Source organism: Delphinapterus leucas, chromosome 5, assembly GCF_059928025.1.
Source record: "Delphinapterus leucas isolate spDelLeu-1000000601 "Yukka" chromosome 5, BTC_Dleu_Yukka2, whole genome shotgun sequence".
Lineage (NCBI taxonomy): Eukaryota > Metazoa > Chordata > Mammalia > Artiodactyla > Monodontidae > Delphinapterus > Delphinapterus leucas.
In genome coordinates, this window is record NC_143133.1 from 470,139 (window position 1) to 494,582 (window position 24,444).

At 60.3% G+C, this 24,444-nt stretch overlaps 1 protein-coding gene across 9 annotated transcripts in view; it reads right to left on the reverse strand.

Annotated features, from left to right (window-relative positions):
* GAK (cyclin G associated kinase) overlaps positions 1-24,444 on the reverse strand; it is a 50,723-nt gene that overhangs the window by 8,493 nt on the left and 17,786 nt on the right. For 8 of the 9 annotated variants that reach the window (XM_089911368.1, XM_089911373.1, XM_089911369.1 and 5 more), the window contains 16 exons: positions 23,937-24,026; positions 22,476-22,611; positions 22,132-22,244; positions 20,549-20,621; positions 18,894-19,017; positions 11,676-11,725; positions 10,991-11,139; positions 10,505-10,627; positions 9,642-9,775; positions 6,352-6,546; positions 5,917-6,034; positions 5,547-5,626; positions 1,796-1,989; positions 979-1,122; positions 493-885; positions 82-255 (listed from right to left, as the gene is read on the reverse strand). In XM_089911368.1, the coding sequence (XP_089767494.1) occupies positions 82-255; positions 493-885; positions 979-1,122; positions 1,796-1,989; positions 5,547-5,626; positions 5,917-6,034; positions 6,352-6,546; positions 9,642-9,775; positions 10,505-10,627; positions 10,991-11,139; positions 11,676-11,725; positions 18,894-19,017; positions 20,549-20,621; positions 22,132-22,244; positions 22,476-22,611; positions 23,937-24,026 (2,290 nt within the window). The remainder of the gene's footprint in view (positions 1-81; positions 256-492; positions 886-978; positions 1,123-1,795; positions 1,990-5,546; positions 5,627-5,916; positions 6,035-6,351; positions 6,547-9,641; positions 9,776-10,504; positions 10,628-10,990; positions 11,140-11,675; positions 11,726-18,893; positions 19,018-20,548; positions 20,622-22,131; positions 22,245-22,475; positions 22,612-23,936; positions 24,027-24,444) is intronic. The other variant, XM_089911371.1, reaches the window with a different exon arrangement.

Consider the following 24,444-nt stretch of genomic DNA (forward strand, 5'->3'; position numbering starts at 1 on the left):
CCCTTTCTGGGGGAGGGAGGATGGCACTGCCCATCTCCCCCGGCCCTGTGGCCCCGTCCCCAGTGTGGAGACCGCACTTACCCAGATGCAGGAAGTTGGTGCCGCGGGCCAGGGGTGGAGCGCTGTGGGTGGCAGGGAAGGATGCAGGCAGGGTGGCTGGAGAGTCCGAATTAAGAAATTCGCCAAAGAGGTCGGGCTGGGAGTGGGGCTGGGCGTCCGGGTCAGATGGCAGCAGGAGAGGGTCAAACGGGTCCGCTGTGGCAGGACACCAGGAAGCAGGTGCACGTGAGTGCAGGCACCACAGTGCACACCCTCGGCCCAGAGGATCGGCTCCAGGACGGCCCTCCCACGACCCCGTGGCTCCGAGAGGGAGGGGCAAGGCACTGACCCCGCTGACCCCCGCCTGTCTCAGGAGATCCTCTGGGGGCTCGCGGTCTCCCTGAACGGCAGACTGCCGTGACCTCCGGGCCCACTCCTGTCGGCGGCACCTACCGGCTGGGACCGTGGTCCGTGCGCTCGGGTCAGAGGCCGGGCTGGTGAAGAGCAGCGCCGCGTCCCTGCCGAGCAGACCGCCTGCGGCACCCTCTGGAGCAGCCGCCGGGGCCCCCAGGAGGCGGCTGAGCAGGTCCGCGTTGCTGGGGGGGCCCCCGCGGGCCTGCATGGGGGGCATCGGCCCAGCCTCGGAGTGCAGCCCCAGGAGGTCCACACCGTCCTCCTGCGGCAGGTCCGGGCCTGGCGTGTCCTCGTCGGCCACGTCCCCGCTCTCAGCCGAGAGCGTTGGGGCTTCCTCGTCAGACGGCTCACTCACACGTCCGTCCTCGGCCGCAGCAGACGGACCCTCCTCGGCAAGGTGACCCTCTGGGGCTGTCGCGCAATCCCCGTCCTCTGAAAAGAAGACAACGGTGGGGCGGCTGCGGCTCAGTGCGAGGAGTCAGCACGGGGAGGCCCACGAGGGCAGCGCCAGGCCCGCCTACCCACCCCGCCAGTCCAGCGTGTGCAGAAAGCGGTCGGTGTCCCCGCTGCTGTGCGGTGAGTCCAACTCCGGGGGCTCGGCATCCGCAGGCCCGGCCTCGGCGTCATACTGCGCAGAGGAGCCTGGCTGCCTGGGGAGCTCTGGTTTTCCTGCAGGAAGGGGGATGTCAGGCCACCCGGCCCAGGGCAGCAGCCCGTGTGGGGCTCCGGGGCCCAGACCCAGGGCCAGGAAGGGCTCACCACCACCAGAAACCCACACAACAATCAACCAACAGTGAATGGATCCCAGCGTCGCCCAGACGCTGCCCCGGGACACGTGTGCACACGCGTACACCGGAAAGCATACGTGCACGCACACATGTGCACACATGCTATTCAGGGACACTTAGCTGTCCTCACATAACAGAAAAAAATGCAAACGAAGAACACGAAGAAAATCGTTATGTGGCAAACGAAGTCCCAAGTCCCACCCACCAGCGTGCTTCTGATGCTACTTTCAGTAAATGCTATGTAATAAGCCGACACAACCCTGCTGAGTTGCGGGGGGTGGAGGGGGTGGGGGTTGGCCAGGAACAAACTCTGCTGCGGGGGCAGCCCCGCCAGCTGGTCCCAATTGAAGCCTCGACTTCTTCCAGGTCATGTTCAAAGGTGACACATGTCCAGAAAATGCACCCCCCCAAAACAGCGAGTGACTCAAACCTGACCCTCCCGGGGGTCCCAGCCCCACCCCATGACCCCGGCAGGGCCTGCAGGCCACGTGGCTTGGGATCCAAAAACAGACACTGGGCCACCTGCAGGCGTGCCCAGAAAACAAGGATCTCACCAAATTTCGACAGGATGTCTTGCTGCTCCTCGCGGCTGGAAAACAGGATCTTGGGGTTCAGCCCCCGCATGCTCGCAGTCTCCCAGGGTGGGGCCTCGTGGCCGGGCCTATCTCTGGGCTCCACCTCCACCTCCAGGTTCACTTGGAATAAATCGGGATATTTCTCCTGAATGTCACAAGCGTCCAGGTCATACCTGCATTGGGGAGGTGAGAAGCAGGTTAGGCACAACCACGGGCACTGCGGGTACCACCCCAATGTTCACCGGGAAACGAGTGCGGGGCAGGGCCGCGTGTTCCACAGGCACTCCAGCCCCTGAACTACATGCTCGGGACGTTCACGCCGCCACTGAGCCAAGGGTCAGAGGGACCGGCAGGGGTCTGTGCGCAGTGGGGCCCGTCCACACCCGCAGAGCAGGACCCCCGCTCCTCCGTCAGGGGAGCGCTCAGCCCTCACTCCTCAGGCTCTGGAGTTCAAATCAGGTCCTCAGAGCTTAAACGCACGTTCCCATAAAAACAATGCCATCCACGCTGGCAAAATCCCCCAACTATTAACAGGTGCCCATAAACCAACACCTCTGCAATCTGGCTGCAGGGGTGGAGAGGCACCAACCTGTTCCCACTGGGTGGGACGGGGAGCCGGGGGGCCCGGGCACGGGCGGGAGACTGGTAACAGGGCAGCCTGGCAGTGGTGACTGTGGCTGCCACGTCACTGAACTGCCCTCGTTCTGTGGCTCCGCATCTTTCGAGGGAATTCCTAAGATCACCTCTGGTGGCGATATGGATGAACCCTAGCTCTTCAGCTAGACAAAGGGCTCCCAGCTGCTCTTATTTTATGCTGACGTGTTTGCATCACTTGCTGCTTTGTGCCTATAAAAGCGCAAAGCAGCAAAGAGAGAAACACAAAAAACGCTGGGGCCCTGAAGGTGTGAGGAGTCGAGGGAGGCGCCCTGCCGTCCTCTGCAACGTCCAAGAACGGCCTCCGCAGGAGTGGTCAGGGGTGCTGGTGAGGCCACAGCACATTTTAGTTCTTACTTCCCTGGATTCAGCAAAATGGGACGAGCCAGCACGCGTGACCCCAAATCCTTCCCACTCCTCACAGACGCAGCCGCCCCTGTGCAAGGAGGGGAATGAGGGGTCTCTGCAGGGGCGAGGCCAGGCCCAGGTGGGCACAGGGACAGTGGCCGCACTGCCGTGTGGCCCTCTCAGGCTCCCGGCCTAGAGGCCGCCACGGGCTTCCTTCCTGTCCAGGCCAGGTGCCCACAAGAAGACGACTGCAAGGGCGACGGCTCAGCCGGGCAGGAACAGCTGGTGCGGGGACACAGGTGGAAAGCCCGGACAGCGATGTTGGCAAAGGGGATCCGGAGGCCAGCGAGGGCCCCGGGAGGGGCCCATCCACAAGGAGCAGAGGCCAAGAAGCAAAGCAGGGAGAAGGCGCGCGGCCACTACGAGCTCAGCTCCAGGGCAGCAGGGCCTCAGGGGCCACTCCGGGCACCATGCTGGTGGCCACCCACCCCTGCCTCCCTGCCCGGCCCCGCCCCAGGGACAGCCCCACCCAGGCCGGGGTCTGCCCACCCGTCCAGCAGGCCAGTGAGGAAACAATGAGGTCTGTGAGCAGAGGCGCAGCCCTGCTGCCCCCAAGGGTCCGGGGTCTCAGAGGGCAGAGGGCCAGGCCCCGCTGGACAGGCCCTGAGGGGGAGCCTGCCACGCTCAGCCGGGAAACAAATGCATCAGCTTTCGTCCTGGACTGCTCGGCACCCCCTCCACACTCACAGGAGGCACCCGAGGAATTTCAGATTGCTTCTGCAAAGTGTCCTCTTTCAACCACCCGCGGGGCACCCCTCGCCTTTCTGCTATTAAACCGACGAGTCCACTTCTGGAGGCACGACGTGCACAGCGAAGCACAAGCCTACGCACGCACCGCATAAAGGTTATCCTCGTGGCAACAGTCCATTCAGAATAAAACACTGTCTCTTTCCAGACCCCAAGAAGGGCCACGCCCCCAGAGGCGGCCACTCCTCGGGCCTCCGGATGGGGCCCCACGGGAGGCCTGAGCAGACGTTAACAGGGTCACGGACATGACATCACAGCTCACTCTCCAACCGACTGCCGACGCCACAGGGGCCTCTTCTCAGTCTGGAGCCATCGAGCCTGAGGCCCTGGGTACGTGGCTAATGACGTCACGTGCACGTGGGAAGCGCTGAGGCAGGAAATCTTCCAAGTTCTCGTCACAGGAAAACACCTAACTCCGCGTGGCTCCCACGGGGGCTCCCCCCCTATTTCCTTGCCCTCGCGGCTCTAACCTGCTTCCCTGGTGATGAGGGACGCGCAGACTGGCTCAGGTGCTTGCTGGCCGTGTGGATTCGCCAGCAGAGTTCCCTGCCTGCTTTTAATGGGCATCTTTCTCTTTTCATTCTGTGCTTCTCTATGTGTCCACGTCTGACACACACTGCAAACATCTCGTCTGCCCGAAAACATCTTTGATTGGCTTTTGCTTCTGAAGGATGACTTCACAGGAGACAGAATTTCAAGTTGGCCAACGTTCTCCTCAGGCACTTGCTGAAGACGCCCCCGACTCTGGCTCCCACCCCTTGGTTAAAAGGCAGCTGCGGTCTCCTTACTTTGAAGGTCCCTCCCCTGGGGGCTCCGAAATGGTCGTCTTTGGTTTTCAGCAATTTGCAAAATGCTGAGGAAGGGGTTTCCTTCCTTCTTTTATATAAACTCCTGTTTGCTGTTTTCAGAGTTTTTGATTCTATGGTTTGACGTTTTTCATCAGTGTAAGGAAATTTTCGGCCGGTGATTTTTCCAACATTGTTTCTGGTGTGTCCTCTTCTCCTTGGACTCCGAACAAAGGCACGTCTGACCATTTCCCAGCCCCCAACACCCCTGCGACCCCTCTGTATCCATCTCTCTCTCACCATTGTTCGTTCCTGTGTCTACTCTGCTACCGGGCACACGGCTCAATCCTCAGTTCCAGCTGTGACGTTTCTCAGTCCGAGAGTCACACCTGCCTCCTTTTCACACGTTCCAGCTCTGCGGTGAAATCCCCCTTGTACTTCCCTGAACACACGAGACAGTCAATGCCGTCTCCCGGCTCCAGCATCAGATTCACCTACAGGCCTGTCGCCCAGCTCTTCTGCTTGGTCTTCAGTCATCGGGTCTCTGAAGAGAAATGTCTGATGACACAAGGACACCTGAAGCTCTGGGACTACCTTCCTCCAAAGGAGAAAAAACCTGAAACCTTAAAGCGTGGCATTCCTCGTCTTTGTCACGTTGGCACGTTAAAAAAAAATGCACGAGGTGCCAATGTGGAAAACATACTAAAAGACAAGAACACGGAAACTCTTAAAGGAGCAACAACAGGCAGAAACACAGACATGCCCACGGCCCACGACGCTGGCGCTGTGAGGGCAGCTGGGCGGTTCTCCCTGAGCCCTTACCACAGGCAGCCCTGGCGCGGCACTGCCCTGTGTGAGCCCTCCCGGGACCCGGGGCGTCAGAGCTCACGGCCCTCCCGGGACCCAGGGCGTCAGAGCTCACGGCCCTCCCGGGACCCCGTGTGTCAGAGCTCACGGCCCTCCCGGGACCCCGTGTGTCAGAGCTCACAGCCCTCCCGGGACCCCAGGCATCAGAGCTCAGCACTCCCGGGACCCCTGCCAGTATCAATCACACTGCACTTGTCTCCACACCAGCCACGGCTGGGGGCGCACCCCGACCCCTCTCGTCCGCCCCCCTCAGTGTGACACCAACATACTTTGCAAATTTCACAGTAGCTGCATTCCGAGGCACAAACCCTGTGTGGAACTGGATCTGGAACATCTTCATGGACGCCATCTGCAGGGAGAAAGCGAACAGAAGGTCCTCAGGCCGGGAGGGCAACGCCAGGCCCTTCACGGGTGACCAGCTGAGGCCCCACACGGGGCTCCAGGGCCAGGGACACACAGAGGCTGGGGCAGCGCCCTAGCCAACAAGCGGCTCCTTGGGCCCGTGGGGAGGCCCCAGGTCCACAGCTGGGCAGGCTCAGGCTACAGTCCCTTCTGCCTCTGCCACACAGGTGGGGACACAGAGCTCTCACTGTGCTTAGAGAGCCAAGCTCGCCCAGGGGCCGCCCGGCGCCCGCTCACCTTAGCCTGCAGCCTTCCTCCCAGGGTGGACCTCGCGTGATAGATGATGATAAGCACGTCTCCCTGGACCGTTATGCCCAGGGGAATGACCGCTTTGCCGTCCTCGATTTTAAAATCCCTGGAGAACAGAGCCAAGAAAAGCAGTGCACTTAGGTATAAGGTGCACCGTTCTGATGAACTGCGACCCACAGCGCCAGTTTCTTCTTGCCTCGTGGGTTTTTCTGCCAAATTACATCAGGCATGCGGGGAGGATGGTCCAGGAGAGGACTTCCAAGGAGCCACCCAGCACGAAGACCCGGAGAACTCCCCCACAGGCCCCGCCGGCCCCGCCTCCACGCCCACCGCCCAGCCACAGCCCCACAGCACAATTCCCTCCTCGACAGCCCCCAGAACATGAGGCCGCGGGGCAAGGAAGGGCCTGAGCCCCGAGCCCACCTCATCTTGTCGTACTCCTGGGACGTGGTGGCCACACGCTCATCCCCCACGTAGACCTCGCAGAAGGGTCGGCAGCCGTTCCGCTGCTTGCTGAACAGGGGCACAGGCGTCATGACCACGGCCTTCACCAGGATGGGCTTGCTGTGGGGCGTGATGGGCTCCTCTGCCACCATGTCGCACACGTACTCGATGTACCTGGAGGGCAGGAGGCACACCATGTCACATGCGTGTTCTGTGCAGGAAAACGGGCCACGTCACATGCGTGCTCCGTGCTCAGCCCACGCACTGCGTCACACACATGCTCTGTACAGCCCACACCACACGTGTGCTCCATATGTGCCCACATGCCACGGTGCACCCGTGCTCCGTGTCTCTGGAGCCCATCAGGTCGTCAGTCTTTTCTCAATCACACGTAAGCATCTCATGCTATAAATGTCACTAAAAGCAACGTTCCGGTGTCATCTCATGAATCTTATGTTGTAATTTTCATTCAGTTCAAAAAATCTTTAAATTTCCCTTGAGATTTCCTCTTTGACTCACCAGCTACTCACAGGTAGATTGTTTCACTTTGAAATATTTAAGGCTTTCCAAAGCCACCTGCTGTCACTGATTTCCAGGTTAATTCCACGATGGCCTGGGAACATATCTGGCATGACTTCTATTCTTCCCAATCTGTCGCGGTTTAAGAGCCCGGAACATGATCCTTCTTCCCAAGGGCTCTGCACGCACGTTGCTGTCGTGGGTACACTCCGTGGCTCTGAACCGGCCTGCCGACCTGTTCCACTGCTCACTGAGAGGGACGCTGCAACCGCCCCCGTCCTGCTCTGTGGACCTGGAATCCGCTCCGCCGGCTCCCTTGGTGGTTCCGCAGCTCCTCTTTGTGGCACCGCCGCAGGGCGTCCATCTCCCGCGCTGGTCTAACCCGTCTCCCAGGGAGGGGCAGGAGCCGTGGCTGGCTCCAAACTGACAGCAGGCGACACTCCGTCTCGCCACTGCACTCTGGCCGCTCCCGAGGTCCGCGGTGGAGACGGCCGCGTGGCAGGAGACCCGGGCGCCTCTCGCCGACAGCAAGAAGCCAGGACCACGACCCAGGTCCACAGCCCACAACCTGAGTGAGCTTGGGAGCAGATTCAAAACTGAAGGAGAAGGAGACTGCCCGAGTCAAGGCTGAGCTGGACGCCTGACCCGCAGGGACAGGTGTTTCAGCAGCGGGGGCCTGTCGCACGTGCCCTGCACACAACCCTCCTCCGCCCCCGCCGTCAGTGCTACGGTGCAGGCCCGCAGGCAGCGTGCGCTCGGCGAGGGGCCCGACACACAGGTGACGCTGAACCGGCTTCCCAGCCAGCCGGCCGCCCGCCTGCCTCTCCAGCCTCGGCTTCTCCTTCCTGATCTCCTGGGTCACCCGAGCACGTCCCAGGCCGCCACTCACATCCTCTGCTGACGTAATGATGGCCCTTGAGAAGAACCTTCACTGCTTGCACCTCCACTCCTGCCGCCCACCTTCCGGAGCTCCTCTGCGTGGCTCTCGGCAGTGTGAACGCCGGAAGCCAAAGTGGGTTTTCCGTGTGTGTGTTTTGTTCTGAATCCCACTTGGTGTCCTCTGAGCTTCTTGGGTTCAACGTCTGCCGTTAATTTGGGGAAATTCTCAGCAACGCCTCCTCCGTGCTCCCCCTTCCTGCTCCGTCTCCCCCGGGGGCCCCAGTGGTGCGTCTGTCCGACCATCTGAGATGGCCTGACGCGTGTTCCGGTGAAGGACATCTACAGGCCCCTCCGAGGTCGCGGCCCTCTCCGTTTGGGTCTTCCTTGCTCTCTCCCACCCCCACCCCTGTCATCAGAGTCTTGAACGCACAGACCAGCGACCAGCAACTCCAGACGTCCCATCACGGTTCCGAGCCTCATGCGAAGGCTGCTTCATCCGTATGTCCCCAGGAGATGACCTCGTGCCCCCTGAGCAGCGGCCTCCCTCTCTGACCTGTCCTGCAGGGCACAGACCACCCCCCGCCGAGTGCCCTGTGGGTGGGTGCCTGTCCCTCCTTGGATTGGGAGTGAGCCGATGGCTCCAGGATGGCTCTTCTCCAACAGGTTTGAAAAAGTCACGCATCTGAAGCGGGCACCGCTCTTTTGTAAGCTGTTGGGCCGGGCCGGGGACGACGCTCTCTACACCTGCACGTCTCCAAGGAAGCAGCCTGGGGTCTGCTGGGGGCCCCGGCGCCAGGCACAGAGCGGCAACAACGATACTCTGCTGGCTCTGACCCCCGACTCTGAGCGCTCCCGAGCGGCACCCCAAGCTGCAGGCACAGTTCGGGAACCCCGGGTGTGCCCAGATTACAGGAAGGTGACATGCTGAAAGGGTCGGCAGCCTGTCACCCATGCTCGGTGGCGCAGCCCTTGCTCTGCCACGCCTTCTGCACAGTGGACAGGCCCGCCCCACCCCACCCCACCCCGAGCCACACAGAAGACACGACAGCGTGCCAGCTGTCTCGGGGTACGCCCTGCCCCCAGGCAGCGAGCCAGTGGGGTGGGTCTCACAAGCAGGAGTGGGTCAACCACCCCACACCGCCATCGAGGCAGTGCAGCCATCCCGAGCGGGAGGAATGACCACAACGGCCCCTCACTGGCCTGGACGCCTTCTCGATCTCGACCCAGGCGGCCCCGGCTCTCCCCACTCTCGGGCCCTGTGTTGTTCATGCCAAGCTCCCCACAGAGGAAGGAGATGCTCCCCCAGTACCCGAGGGGAGTGAGCAACTCCTCAGGCCTGAGCGTGAGGCTCCCCCCTCGCTGCAAGGTGGATGGAAGTGGGGAAGGCAGTCTGGGAGCAGGCAGTGGCCCCAGGGGGCAGGGGGTGGGCGGTGGCCAGCTGCAGCCCTGGGAAACCATCCCCTGTAAGTCGTCAGCAGAGACAGCCTAGAAGCTGTGTCTCACGGACCCTGACATGGAGGACGCACGGCAGAGGCGGTGCTGCCACACAGCTCCCAAATGCCACCTCCTCTGCCGAATGGAGCCACCGGGCCACATGTGCAGAGGTGGCACCCAGGGGCTGCCCCATCGCCAGCGAGCAAGTGGCCTCATGCGCTAGGAAGGCTAGCGCCCAGGCCCCGGGCAGAGGCGCAGCCCCGTTGCTCGGGAGCCCCGACAGGGCAGAGGCGCGGCTGCCCCGACTGCGCACGCGGGCCCGTGCTCCACCCAACACCGAGGTCCACACCCGCGTGAAACCCTGCCATCTCCCAGCGCCCACAGCTACGGCCTGGCCACGGTGACGCCGCACCCAGGCCCCACGGTGGACGCCATACCTTTTGTGGGACGGCCAGATGCCCGGCGGGCAGCGCTTCATACTGAACATGTACACGGCGGCCTCTGCGGTGCTGAAGAGCCGGCAGAAGCACAGGAAGGAGCAGACGGCCACGGCAGATGCGGCCCTCCCGTCCTAGGACAGATGCACGGGACAGGTTCAGGCGGCACTCACTCCCCCAGGATAGTCAGGGCCTGCGCCTGGGGCCGGGGCTCATCAGGGAACTTAGGAAAACCCACCTGATGAGGTGAGAATTCAGGGAGCGGAGAGAATACAGGCTCCGCAGCAGAAGGCACGAGGCGGCCGGGCACGTGCTGCTCTCTGTCAGGGTCCCCACCTGACCTTGGTCCCCACCCGACCTCAGCGCTCGGCACGTCCATGCTCACCCTCACAAACCCTCTGCAGCGCCACCCCTGGTGTGATGGTCACCCACACCAGGACGGCAGTACTGACGTTCGAGGGTGGGTTCTGGCAGGTGCCACACTGGGTGTGATACCCACAAACCCTCAGCCCCAGCGTGGGCTCAGAGACGGGGTCCCAGGAGGCAGGCTGGCCTCCGTACGTGGGTGCTGCCACAAGGGGGTCCGCACCTTCCATAAAAGGGGTGGGGGGGGACCCTCAGTGAGGACAGTCTTCTGCCAGAAGCCCCTGCTGCCAGGGACCCGGCCGTGACCCACAGAAGGTGCCAGGAGCCGCCTGGGGGCACTGGGCCTGGGCCGCCAGCCGCAGACCCCAGGGCAGAACTGCTGCTCCCGGGAGTGGTGGGCGTTGGGGTCACCACTCGGAACACCCAGCCGTCCCCGCCTGACCCTCTGCATGTCCCCTCTGTCCCCTGAGTGTACCAGGGCGGGGCAGCTTGCTCACCACGCAGTGCACCACGCAGATGTTGCCGGGGTCCTGGCGCAGCCAGGCGTGCATGTTCCTGCAGAGGCTGTACAGGCTACGGAGGCTCGGGGCCCGTCGAGCTGCCCAGCCACACTCGGAGACCTGCAGAGAGGGCAGCTCGCCAGCCGGGGCGCAGACACACGGGCCCCACCCAAAGCACCCCACCACCCCCAAACCAAGCGCCGCCCCCCGCCCCCCAGGCGCGCGACAGGACTCGGGAGCCAGGCTCTGGCAGACGTGGCAGAAGGAGCGCAGCACCCGCCCTGTCTGCGCTCAGGGTCAGTATAAATACTGTAAAAAGCGTCCACGTCCCGAGTATTTATCCGCCAAGGAAACTGCGTGGTCTCACGTTCCCTCTGGAGGCACCTCAGGCTCAGCGATCCTCAAGACCCCACCCCTTCTACGCAGTGTCAAGGGAGGACCAGCGCCACACTAGGCTGAGCATCAGCCAGAGCCCGTGCTCACCCGGTTGTGGAACTTGGAGGCCCGGTACGTCCTCAGGGACAGGTTGTAGACAGTGTAGCGGCCCAGGTGCTTCGCGTCCAGAAACAACCGCACGTCTTCGATGTTGTTCTTGATGGCCGACTCCACACCTTCCGCCGGGAATGACATCACTGCAAGAGAGGAGCCCCTGCAACCTCTACAACCACAGGCCGGATGGTCGGGCACACACGGGGGGCCTGCTCCTCGTGGCCACTGACCCAAAGGTACAGTGAGTCCTGAGAAGGGGCGGAGCAGCGGCCTACAAGCCCCACCCCACCGCCCGTCAGATCCTCTGGGATCCTCAGATGGTGCCCCGAGACCCTCCTGAGACGCAGCTTCTGCCACAGAGCCTGAAGCACCACAGGATCTCCCCAAGCATCTGGATTGTGGTTTTTGCCTGGAGACCCAGATTTTAATATGTATGGCCTCGCATTATTTCCCTCATGACCTCAGCATTTCAGAAGGTTCCAGACCAGGGGGAGAAGCTGGGTTGACACTGGTGTTATCCACCGCAGGGCCTAGAGGCACACTGGATGCAGGGGTGGACACCCTAGGCCACATCTCGGGCAAGTGAGTGGCTGCCCAAGAGGCCAGAATCCCACACACCACCCTCACACAGGAAAGAGCCAGAAGTTCATCCTTATTTAAAGCTGGCAAACAAACGTACCTGCAATTCTGGACGTGACGTAAGAAAGATCCAAATCTCCCTTCGCATAACTGGAATTAAAAACAAAAGGGCACTTGGTTATTATAGGAAATGTCTACGGTTAACTCACAAGAGCTTAAACTGAAGCAAGTCCCTGAGAGGCCAGGGCGTGTGGGGGGTGGCCTGCACCGTTCAGGCTGCAGCTCCCGGGGACACCGTATGTGCACGTGTCAGTGCACGTGTGTACCTGGGTGACTGCGTGCATGCACATGTGGGCACGTGTGGAGCTGACATCTACCTAAGAGGTGGATGAGAAATTATAAACTGCAAGGGGTGGAGAGGCGGGGGTCCCGATCGGAAGGGTCTTTAATTCTCTTACTACCAGAAGGTGGGACATAAGGAGCTGGTGTGGGAGAGAGATGACAACAAAAATGGAAGACAGAGTTTTCTGACCCAGTACAAAATGTCTGGCTAATGAGAAAAAATTACAAGGCACATGGAATGGCAAAAAGCAGAATCTGAAGAGACAGAACAAGCGTCAGAACCAGACGTGTCAGGATGTTGGGATTATCAGACAGGGACTGAAAACAACTGTGGTCAGCGTGCTGAGGGCTCTAATGGATAAAGTAGACAGCATGCAGGACATAAGGGGAGTGTGAGCAGAGAGGTGGAAATCCTAAGGAAGAACCGAAAAGAAACGCCAGAGATCAGAGCCCTGCAGCAGAAATGAAGGTTGCCTCTGATGGGCTGATTAGAGTGGACACGGCTGAGGAAGGAACCTCTGAGCGAAAGGACATCTCGACAGAGTCCCTGAAAACCCAAAAGCAAAGGGAAAAGGCTGAAAGAACAGAACAGAACATCTAAGGCCTGTGGGGCGAAGGTGTAACATAATGGGGAATCCAGAAGGAGAAGAGAGGGAAGAACAGAAGAAATACTGAAACATTTTAACTGAGAATTTCCCCAAATCAATGTCAGACACCAAACCACAGATCCAGGAAGCCCAGAGAACACCCAGCAGGATAAATGCCAGAGTAATTACACCTGGGCATGTCGGTTTCAACGTACAGAAAGTCAAAGATAAAGAAAAAAGTCCCGAAAGGAGCTGGGGGGTGGGAGGGGAGGGGGACACTTTACCTACAGGGGAACTGAGATAAGAATTACATCTGACCTCTCCTTAGAAACCATGCAAGCAAAGAGTGAAGCGAGGTATTTACAGCATTGAGAGAAAAACCAGCAGCCCAGGATTCTGTATGCTGAGAAATTATCCTCCAGAAGTGAGGAGAAGTAAAGACTTTCTCAGAGAGAAATTGGGGGAATTTGTTGCCAGTAGATCTACCTTCTAGAAATGTTAAAAAAAAAAGTTCCTTAGAAAGAAGGAAAACGATAAAGGTAGGAAACTCAGATCTACTAAAGAAAGGAAGAGCATCAAAGAAGAAATAAGTGAAAGTAAAAAAAAGATGTTTATTTTTCTTATTTTTAATTTATCTGATAAGTTTGTTCAAAATAATAATGGCAACAATACACCCGATAGGTATGCCTATGTACATATTTCACATATAGACACACATACTCAAACGTGCCTGTGTACAAGTGAAATGAACAACAATGATACAAGAGCCAGGAGAAAGGAATTAGGATTTCTGTGGCATTATGAAGCACACCCACTGCCTGGGAAGTGATAATATGCTATTTGAAAGTGAACTTGGGTTAGCTGGTAAATGGGCACACTCTAGGGCGACCACTGAAAACAGCAGAAGAAAAAGTATAACTGATAAGGTCGAAAGGAGAGAAAAGGCATCATATAAAATGCTCAATTAAAACCACAGAAGATAGGAAAAGAGTGGAAGACAAAAAAGCACCAAAGAACAACGGCGAAGACTAGAAAACAGTAACAAATAGGGAGGCTATCAATCCAACCCCAGGTGCCGCGGAGACACTGCGGGCTGGGCTGCAGCCCTGTGCAGTGAAGCAAAGGGGCCACGCGGACGGACGTTTTGGTTCCCAGCGCGTCTAAACACTACGTTTACGCAACACTGTGGCCTATTAATGCAACAGCGTTAGGCCCAAAAGACAGTGCCCATCCCTTTAATTAAAAATGCTTTATTGCTAAGAAACGCTACCCATTGTCTGAGCCTTCAGTGAGTCTCAGCAGTAACATCAAAGACCACTGATTACAGATACCATAACAAATACAATAATGAGGAAATGTCTGAAGTACTTCAAGAATTACCACAACGGGACACAGAGACACAAAGTGAGCAGATGCTGTTGGAAAAAGGTGCCGACAGACTCGCTTGATGCAGGGCGGTCACAGACCCTCACTGCGCTCCAAGTGCAGTAAAGCGGGGTCGGCCTGTGTACCAATAAACACTTTAAGCCCAACGGTCTAAATACACCAATCGACACAGAGCCTGCCAGAGTGGATCAAAATATATGGCCCAGCGATGCTATCTACAAAGTAAGATGAAGCTGAGCATCTCCTTGTAGTTTATTCATAGTTTGTCCTCTGTTAATTCCCTTTATGCGTTTTTTCATTTTCCTATTAATTTTCATAATCCACTGTATATAATGGATACTATTCGTTTTGTGAGTTACATAGTTTGAACCTATTTACTCCCAATCAGTGCCACATCTTTTTGTTAAAGAAACATGTTTTTTCAAGGAACAGAGAATTTTTAAGTTAGTTAAATTTATTAACCATTTTCTCCATGGCTTATATATATTTTTTCACATTTAAGATATCTTCCTTACTCTGGTGTTATAAAAATGTTCCTCTATATTTTATTAGTTTTTCCTAAGAAATTGCTTTTCACAATTAGATCTTTTAACAAATCAGAACGACTGTATTTGGCTGTTATTAGACGGGACCCAATTTTTTCTTCTTCTACACAGCTACCCATGGTCTCAGCAACATAGACCCATTGGTCTGCTATTTTCTTTTAGACTCACATTTCGTGTTTCATGCTATCCCTACCTAAGTACATGTCAAGCGTGAGTCTAAACACTTGTAACAACACAACAGATGTTTGAAAAAAATTGGTAAAGAACAGAGTTTGTCTCTTCTTATTTTTAAAAACATCGCCAGCCATTTTGGATAACTTACATGTGAATTTTGAGATTGAAATCTGTGGAAACGACATCAGGACTTTTATTTTTATTGCAAAGAATTCATAGATTAACTGAGGAGCAACACGACCTTCACGATACGAATTCTCCTAAACGTAAAGACGGCGCGCTTCCCCACCTGTCTCATGTTTCGGTCGTCAGTGTCAGCAGGGTGCGGGGGCTGCACGCGGCGCCCTCCGCAGGCCAGGCCGGGCCAGGGGTCAGTCGCGCTGCCGCGGGAACACCCCCCGCCCGCCCCGCACAGCCAGCAGAAGAGTCAGCACCATGGAGACCAACTGTCCCCAAACTGCCCATGAAGTAGATAAAGCACTACACCCTCAACGGCCGCACAGGCAACCGGACAGGTTTACTCCAGAATTCCCGTGCAGGAACAGATGAGTGAGAACGGCCAGTGTTCCTGGGGGGAGGGAGGAAGGCCTGTCGCCCAGACAGCAGAGCGCGGGGCCGCGAGGGGCTCGCAGGACGAGCCGGGACAGCGCCTGGCTTGGTCGGCAGCAGAGGGGCTGCTCCAGTCGGGGGAAGTGAACAAGAATCGAGAACAGTCCCCAGAGGGACGTCCAGGTGGATTAAAAAGCCAAATGTGCGCCAACCAAGCATTAAAAGGTACATTTACAATACATTCAGACATTTAAAATGGGTGTGTGTTTTTTCTGCCACGCTGCGTGGCTTGTGGGATCTTAGTTCCCCGACAAGGGATCGAACCCGGGCCCTCGGCAGTGAAAGCACGGAGTCCTAACCACTGGACCGCCAGGGAAGTCCCTAAGATGTGTTTTAAATCAGGTCTGATCTATTTACAAGTTGGGGCACGAAAGCCTTCCTAAACGAGAAGACAAAAGACAGAAAGGGAACTGTGAAAAACTCGTGTTTTAATTAAAACGAGCAACAGACAAGAAAGCATTCGCTGTGTTTACCCTGTATGAAAAAGCTAGTCTATAGAATGTAACGTAAAATCAGTAAGAAAAACAAACACCCAACATGAAAAAGAAGGATAAGAGCAGCAGTTCACGGGGACCCGCGGCCAGAGGTTCGCGTCCCCAGGCCCACAGGCCACAGGCTCCGCGTGGGATACCTAGTGCTGGGGAAGCGGGCGGGGCCCGGCCACTCACCCCGCTGTCCCTGAGGAGGGGCCGGAGCACCCGTGGCAGTAGGGGGTGGGGCAGGTCAACACGGAGAGTGCAGCCACTGCCAGGCTGGGAACCCGGGGAGCCTGGTGGGGGCGTCTGTGAAGACCTGGCACGGGGACTCTAGGACATGTGGACGTGTAGGGTCTGACCTAAAACTGGTGAGAAACAAATGAGACCGCAGACAGGTGAGGGCTCAGGGTCAGGCCCACAAGCCAGCCACGCCTCTTGGAGGCCACGTGGGACAGGCTGCACACGCAGGGACGGGCCTCCTCCGGATAGACCCTAGGACTCCTGGGCCCACATACCCTGAGATGAAGGTCCTGCCTGCGGCCGAGGGGCTGGCAGTGGCCCTGAAGGGTCTCCATCACCAGGCCCTAACTGGACCTTCCTGTGGCAGGCCTGAAGCCCAGCACATGGGGCTCCGCCTGGAGGACCCCCTCAGTGAGCTCAAGCACCGTGGCCGCTGCGCCTGTCTGACCCTGCAGGGTGAAGGCCGTTTCTGTGTGGATCTTCTGCTCATTTGTGGATGTGGGTAACAAAGAACAGGAAGCGTTCGCTGCACATGTGCAAGCCTGTCGCTGCTGGGATGCTCCCCCGCTCCAGCCAGCAGCCTTTGAGAGCAGGACCCCGTGTCTGGGTCCTTCCCTGTGACGGGGATGGCAGTGTGGGGTGGCCTCCCTGCTTTCAGAGAAGACCCGAGGTCCCTCCTGGCCTCATGGAGGCCTCCCCTTCTGTAGGAAGGGCAGTTACAGGTCACAGTCCTGGGCCGGGGCTGTCACCGTTCCTGGGCCTTCTCAGGGGGGAGTCCCAAAACGAATGAGCTCACACTGGTATTTCTAAACCAACTTCACAAACACAGGGCCTCACAGACTTCTTTCACTTCCAGCAGGCGTCCTGGGTGAAAGGCGGTACCCAGCCTGACCCTGGTCCTCAGAGGGGCTGCAGGCAAGGCTAGCCCCGGCAGGCGTCTGGCGAGAGCAGGAGGGCGCTGCCCGTTCTCACGACTGACAGGAGTGGCCATACGCCCCAAATGCCTGTAGAAAATGTGGTCCATGCGGAGACCCGCAGCCTGGGGAGCCGAGGGCTCAAGTGCCCCATGGGCAGCCCCACGGGCCCCTGTCTCTGGGGCCCGGCCTCGCAGCTCGGCTGGGAATTCAGTGTGTCCATCTGTCTGTCCATGACTCCACGGGGAGCTGAGCTGTGTCCTTTCTCTGAAACAACTCGCAGCTACGAGGACTGCTCGCCAGCGGGTCTCATGTGTCCTTCGGAGATTCGGGACCCTGGGGGTGGTCTTGGGACCCGACGCACGCACCTTTCCTCTTACTCTAGGAAAGCCCCGTTCCTACTCCTACGAGGACCTGCCCTCGGGTGTGTGTGGCACCATGCCACCGCGTGGCCTGGTTGTGCCATCAGCCTGAGGCACGTCAGGCTCACTAACATGGCTGTGAGTCGAGTTGGGCATGAAGGTAGCTGAATCCGGGCAGAGCCCCGTCACCCCCACCCTCACAGGCAACTCTCAGGCCCGACCATTCACCCGAAACTCTGCTTTCCTGAACACGAGCAGGTACGTGATGCCCAGCGCGCGCCCCCCCAAACCCCAGGTGCCTGTCATCATGGTTCCCGGGTGCAGAGGCTGGGGCAGCGTCCATTCTCCTCCCGGCAGCCTCCCCCGAGGCCGAGGACGCTGGGCCCATTAGAGACCTGGGGTGGTGGGGGTGGTGGTGGGGGAGATGGCGTCTCAGCCGTGTGGGAACTTGGTTTCTTTCCTTGGGCGAGGCCGAGTGGCTTCTCTCACATCCCGTTCATTGTTGTCGGGTCTGCCATTCCAGCCCGGGTCAGCCCCGAGACCCCATGATGAACCCCGCTGGGAGGAAGATGGGAGGACATGAGTGGGGCCGTGGGACCCGCTGCCCTGACGTCTCCCCAGTCAGCAGAAAGTATGGGGATGGCCGCGGGCCGGGGTGCGGCCACACGCATGCAGAGCTGCCTGCTCAGCGCCGTCACGTGAGATCACCCCGCCCTGGGAGCGCAGCTGCAGGAACACCACGGGCAGGTGATAGGTAAGCACCGAGCAGTCACCTCCGCCCATCCACGCCCCGTCCGGGACCCTCTGGTCTTCGCACCCAGAGCCTCGGCCCACATGACTGTTTCCGTCTCCGTGGACAGGACTCCGGAGAGCCGGGCACCATAAATGCACAATTGTACATCTGACCCTTCCACCAGCTACAAGGTGCAGCCCGGGATGTTGCAAAGGGCCACAGACACAGGTGCGAGCAGGCAGCCTGCACTGCCGGACCCCTGCGCTCAGTGGGAATTGAGTTTCTTCTCCTCACGTAAGGTCACATCAGAGGCAAAGCACACGGGGGCCCCGGAGCCCACCGACAGCAGAACACACACGTGTGCACGCACACGCTAGCTCTCACACACAACACACGTGTGCTCCCATGCACACACATGCTCACACGTGGGCACACTAGTGCCCAAACACGTGGGCTGTTGCCTGTGTCGCCAACAGTTGTGGACACAAAACAATGATCACGGCACAAAGAAAATGAGGCCAAGGCCCACACGGGGCTCAAAGACACGACAAACACACTGCCCCTGCCGCTGGATGAGGCAGGTGACATGCCAGAGGTAACCCCCAACGCTCCCGGAAACTCCCTGGTCAAAGCCGAGACCGCTCGGAGGACAGCATGAACAGGTCGTGTACTGTGGCCGCAGTCTCCGTGGACAGGGCCCCCCTTGGGAAGGGGGATGTGGCCCGGAGGCAGCGTGTCTGCTTTCCCACCATGCTCCCTCCACTGAGGGGGCAGAAGCGCAGCCAGGGACCGATGGCTGAGCCCACGCAGGGGGGCCAGGCTGGCGCTGAGCACGGGCCACTCACCCACGGCCCCACCTGGGGGTTCGGCCAGGCGTGCAGGCAGGGCCGCACCCAGGGTTCCGAAATCTCACTGCGGAGAACCCACGAGCCTGTGCGCCCTCGACTCACTTGGCAACGGACTGGATGACCTTGGAGGAGGTGTCCTTGATGTTGGTGAAGAGGCGCTCGGTGCCGCCCCGCAGGATGTCCAGGAACCCGCCATAGGGCTGGTCATACTCGGCGACCACCAGGCCTGCAAACAGAGACAAGCCTTAGGATGTGGCAGGGCCCGCCAGAGCCACCAGCACCTGCAGCGGCCACGCGTCCCCTGACCCAGCCACCAGCACTCCGCAACCAGGCACCCCGGGCCCGCTCGCGAGGGCAGGACCTGGACACCATCAGCGGGCCGGAGCCTCTGGGCGCACGTGGGAATCCCTGGCTCCAGGACGTTCACCCCACTCAGAGCGCTCGCTGGACACCATCAGGGACCTTGTCACTGACAGACACGTGCCAGGGCCCAGCCAGGGCCACCGGCCTGTCCCCAAGGTACGGATACACTAGCACACACAGAGACCGCAGACGCACGGCGGAGGTGAGAGCACGGGAGCAGGGCCGTGCGGGCGGCCCCGGCCGGGCACAGAAAGGCCACGGGAGCCGCAGCTCACTGGGTCTGTGGGGGAGCGGCCTCCTGGCCGCCGCCCTGATGACACCGGAGTGGTGGCCCACGAAGGCCCCGAGACCCCAGGGCCCTGGGGTGCGGGCTGCAGCAGTGGCTGTGGAGGCGCAGACAGCGGGGGCGGTCTGCGGCCTCTCCGCCGCCCAGGCCCTGCCTGAGCGACGCCTTCGCCGGGCGCCCCACGCGCGTGCGGTGTGGTCTCGTCTCGGCGCCTCGAGGTGGCCCCACAGCACTGGTGGGCAAGGGGCCAGGACACGGGCTGGCCAGCTGCCGAGTGACCCCCGGGGCCGAGAGCTGCGGGAGGACCTGGGAGGTGGGCTTCGTGCCCCAACTGCGAGGTGGGCAGCGGCCCCGGGGGCACAGGGCAGAGGCAGGTCCTGGCAGGACTCCTGGAAGCTTCCCGGGCCAGGGTGCCGAGCCCTGGCTGCAGCCCACCTCCCGGTACACACCGTGTTGCATCAGCACTGGGCGCCCAGACCCGCCCAGCACGCCGGACGATCGGAGCGCGAACCTCTCAGCAAACACGCCCGAGTCGCGAGAAAAGCACCCCAGCCCCACTTCTCCTGCTGCCAGGACTGTCTCCCCATCTGAGCCCCTCTTCTCAACCCACGGACTCGGACCCTCTGGCCCCCAGCCCCCGGGCCCCGCACAGCTGCTCTATTTCCTCACATACCCGCTCCCGATGTGCCCACCCTCATGGTCGCTGTGGGCTGGCCGTGGAAGGCGCACCCCCATCTACCTGGGCAGGGGCTGTGCTCACCAGTGACTTGTGGGGGCAGCTGGGTCCCTGAGGGGCCAGAGGCCGAGGCGGCCACACAGGCAGTCAGTCACCCCATAGCTCTGTGGGCCAGGTGCCGGGGCTCGGAGGACCCGGGCTGCCCTGACAGCACAGGGAGGGGACAGCCAGCCCTCGGTCTCTGTCCTCCTTCCTTGTTCTAAACCGCAGCCTGAGTGGAAGCCCCGCTGAGTTCTCGGGGTGCTAGGGAGCCATGAACCTGAGACTGGTCCTGGGGACCCCAGAAGTGCAGTCTGCCTCTCGCTACCGGGCCCCAAGCCCGCAAGAGCAAGACCGGGTACCCGGCGCACGGCAGACGCGAGGAGTACTCACCTCCACCGCAGCCGCTGCCTGTGGGGCCCCCAGGAGGGGCCGCGTGCCCGTAGCCTCCATTCTGCTCCAGGAGCTGTAAGGATCCCAACGCAGGTCAGGCACAGCGCGTGGCGCCACGCATTTGGGGCACATCGCCCCCCAAGTCCACCCTCCTCCACCTGATTTACTACAAAAGCCACGAAGGAACCTCCCAGAGTCTCGACAAATCTTGGACCCCAGGGCTGATCCTCGGGGTCGCCCGGCTCCATCGCCTTAACAGAGGCGGCAGCCGTGAACGCCCCCACCCGCCAAGGCCACAGGCTCTGCTGTCGACACAGGAGCCGGGTGGGGTGCTGCCAAGCAGCGGGGCCGCAGGCTGCACAGCGAGGCGCCATCTCCCACGGGCCAAGCCCGGGGCCGGAGCCGCCTGCTGCAATGACACCAAAAACTTTGCGGAGACTTGTGGCACCCCTGGTGCCGGGCTCAACCCTGGGACGTCGGTGCTGGGCTGAGCCCCACTCGAGTGCCGGCCTCACACTCGTCCCACTTTAGGTACGTGTAGCTCCACGGCTGCTCTGTTCATAAGTTATATAGAAGTCGCTTTGCGGTTTCTCGTGGGGTTTTAAGAAACGTTCTTTTCATCGGGTTAACGTTTTACCACGTTAGGCTCAGCAACGAGATATACGTGGTGTGGATTCTGTGCCCGGTGGTGCACTGGAGGCGACCAGTGTTAATGGGAACGCTCCATGGAGTCTTACAAGTAACACACACGCTGGCGTGAAGGTGTGTCTGCTAGGCCGACCGTGTCTTCTCCTCACAAACCCCCGGTTCTGCAGTTTCATCAGCTACGTGACAGCACACAGCCTCTCCCAAAGCGACTGCAGGCCGCCACGCCTCCTCCAAAGTTCCAGGGAACGCGCCCTGAGGCTCGTCGGAGGACGCGTTGCTGCCTCTGGTTCTGCTGAGCCCTTCCCCACACACCCGTTTGTGGATTCAGCCCAATCTCCTATGCGGTGCTCTCCTGGTTTCAGAGTCTGTCGGGGCCTGTGTGCCCGTGCTGCCCCGTGGGGGGCTGGCTTCTCTCCCCGTGAGGCCCCAGGCAGAAGAACCCTACAGAAGGGGTTTAACGTCTGACCCGCGGGCCCTGGGTTCTAGAAGCGCTAAGAGCACAACGTGCTCACGAGCCCCACTGCCCAGCGGCCTGCGTTGTTCCATGGGCATCTCTGCCCACGCCGCGGAGCAGGGCCAGCGGCACACGCGCAGACTGGCTGCCCCTGGATTACGGCCCTCGCTACGCCACCCGAGCCTCTGCCACTGCCAGGGGCACACATTTTCTGTAAAGGCCACTGGGCAGCCCAGGCTGACCTCTGACGGCTTCCGGCCTCTATGAACCGCACATACTGGACATCCGGGTCCGCTTCCATCCCCTGCCCGGCCCCCGGCTCTGCTTCGAACTCCGGAGACCCCACATGGCGGCACACTTCTCCTCAGGCGACCCCGCCGCCTGGGGGCTCCCCCCTGAGTGAGGGCCGTGAGCCCCCGGGGAGACGGGCTCTATGGCGACGTCGAGACGGTGGGACCACAAGCAGCACGCGGAGGCCTACCTCGGTGATGGGCGACTTGGGGTTCACGTTGCGGGCGGCGGCGATCTCCTGGAGCTGGCTCACCAGCTCCGTGATGGACAGCCGCTCCTCAGGGTTGACCCTGAGCATGGCACCTAGGGCAGAGGCAGCGTGTGCTTGTCCCGCGGGCGCCGAGGCCGGGGTCCTGGGGAGCAAGCACCACCTGCTCTGCAGGGGCTAGGGACCCCGGAGGCCCTGCGTTTTGCTTACGGTACTGATTTTAAAAGCAAGCGAGGGATGACAATGTGAGGAACAAAATCGCCGGAAGCAGCCACTCAGGACGTGTGTTCACAGAGGTGCGGGGGACGCCGGCAGGTGGGACTTACGGATGAGGCCGTGGAACACGGAGTAGCGTGTGTCGTCGGCAGGGATCGCGTACTTGCCGTTGACGATGCGGAGCTTCGCCCCGTCCTCAAACGGGTGCTGCCCGAAGCAGAGCAGGTACAGGATGCAGCCCAGGGCCTGCAGGAGATGGGCAAGGCCTGCCAAGTCTGACCTGCGCCCCCGCCCATCTGGTCGTGGTCCACGCTTGCCAGGCACAGAGACCATCCCAGTCAGAGCGGCCAACAAACTCCAACCCTTCACGCTCTGATCAAAAGGTCCTTCCAAGATGCAAAGTTCCTACAACCCAGTGTGGGGATCTACCGGCCGGCCGGCTGTGCAGAGGGGCATGTGGCCAGGCGACTGCAAGGAAGGTGCCCCCACCATGCTTCTCTGGGCTAACGTGAGCGCCGGGGATGAATCTGGGGGCTGTCGAGGCTCCACGGGGTCGGCACTGAACCCAAACGTCAGTGTCCCCGCCATGTTTCCACCACAGCACCAGCCACGGGAACATGATGGGGAACCAAACCCGACCAGTGTGTTGGGGGAGCAGCTCATTCTGGGCCCAGACCAGGCCAAGCCCCAGCGCCAACTCCCGACCTGCTTTCCAACTCCCGCATGTGTGCGTGCACGTGGTTCTTGGGCTGGGACAGGCTGAGGGCGCCCACCTGGGGTTGACCAGCTCATGTGTGTCAAAGAGTCTCCACCTACCCCTAGGACAGGGACTCACATCCACGGCGGGGCTGAGGCCGGACTCGGGCCTGATGGGCCTAGACCATGAGCCTCGAGGCGCGGGGGTTCAGGGCCATCTGTCCCTGCTCTTAGGGACACCGGAGAGGCCGCAGGACACCTCAGACGGGCAGGAGCAGTGCCATGTGCACGGCGCCATGCTCCCCGAGCTCTGTGCCTGACTCTGAACCAAGGCGTCAGCAGATACCTGCTCAGCCAGGCCCCACACTCACTGCATACAGGGACTGCCCTCCATCGATGGGACATGTTCCAGGAGACGTGAAGGGTCACCCCAAGTGTGTGGCCTGACCTCACTTTGAAACCCCTGGCAAGGCATCAGGCCCAGCCATCGCTCTGGCCATCACCAGGTCAGCATACAGCTGCAAGGCCATCTGGGAGGTCCTCTTTCTGGCCACGTGAACTGTGGCTTCGTGAACCCCCGGCCCTGTGAAGGGGCTCCGACCAGGAGAGCTCAGGTCCAAGGGTGTAGGAGCGACCTGTCTCAGGCCCAAAGCCCGCGCAGCACCTGCACCCACTCTGCTACCCACCCCCTGACCCCACACCCCCGTCAGCACATCTCCGCTAAAAGCATCACAAGGGCCGTTGAAAAAACGGAAGAACAAGCCAAGAGGAAAAGAGAAGGGAGGCTGAGGGGACCAGCAGGCTGGAGCCTGCACCCCAGGGCCTTGTGCCAGCTGTGGCGGGGCTGCCCATGCACTGCGGGCGAGCGGCCTTACCCAGATGTCCTGCTTCTCGCCAATCGGGAAGTTCGAGTACAAGTCCACGATCTCCGGCGTCCTGTACATGGGAGTTGTGTTCCTGGTGATCTAAATAAAGGATACAAACGTATCAGAGGAAAAGTCACAGATGAGTGATAGCCGCTACACTGCACGGTGGTCCCTGTGCCGCGGCAGTCGGCGCCCGTCGAGAGCCCTGGCCCGGGGCGGTCCCACGAGCGGCTCTGTGGCTGGGCCCTGCCAGGAGGGGGTAAAGGGAACACGGGGGCCAGCACGAAGCATGTCTGGGGCATTTCAGTGCCACAGCAACCATGGACACACAGAACCGTGACCTGTGAAGAGAATGGCGCCCACGAGTCCTCGTCAACAACGAACAGGTGGGGGCTCGGGGCACCAGGTGTGGGAGTGGGGCGGGGGCAGGGCTGCGCAGCTCTGAGGATCCACCCTGGGAAACGTGACTCAGAGCCCCACCAGGCGGCTCAGCCCGGCCCCAGCCCACGCGGCCAAG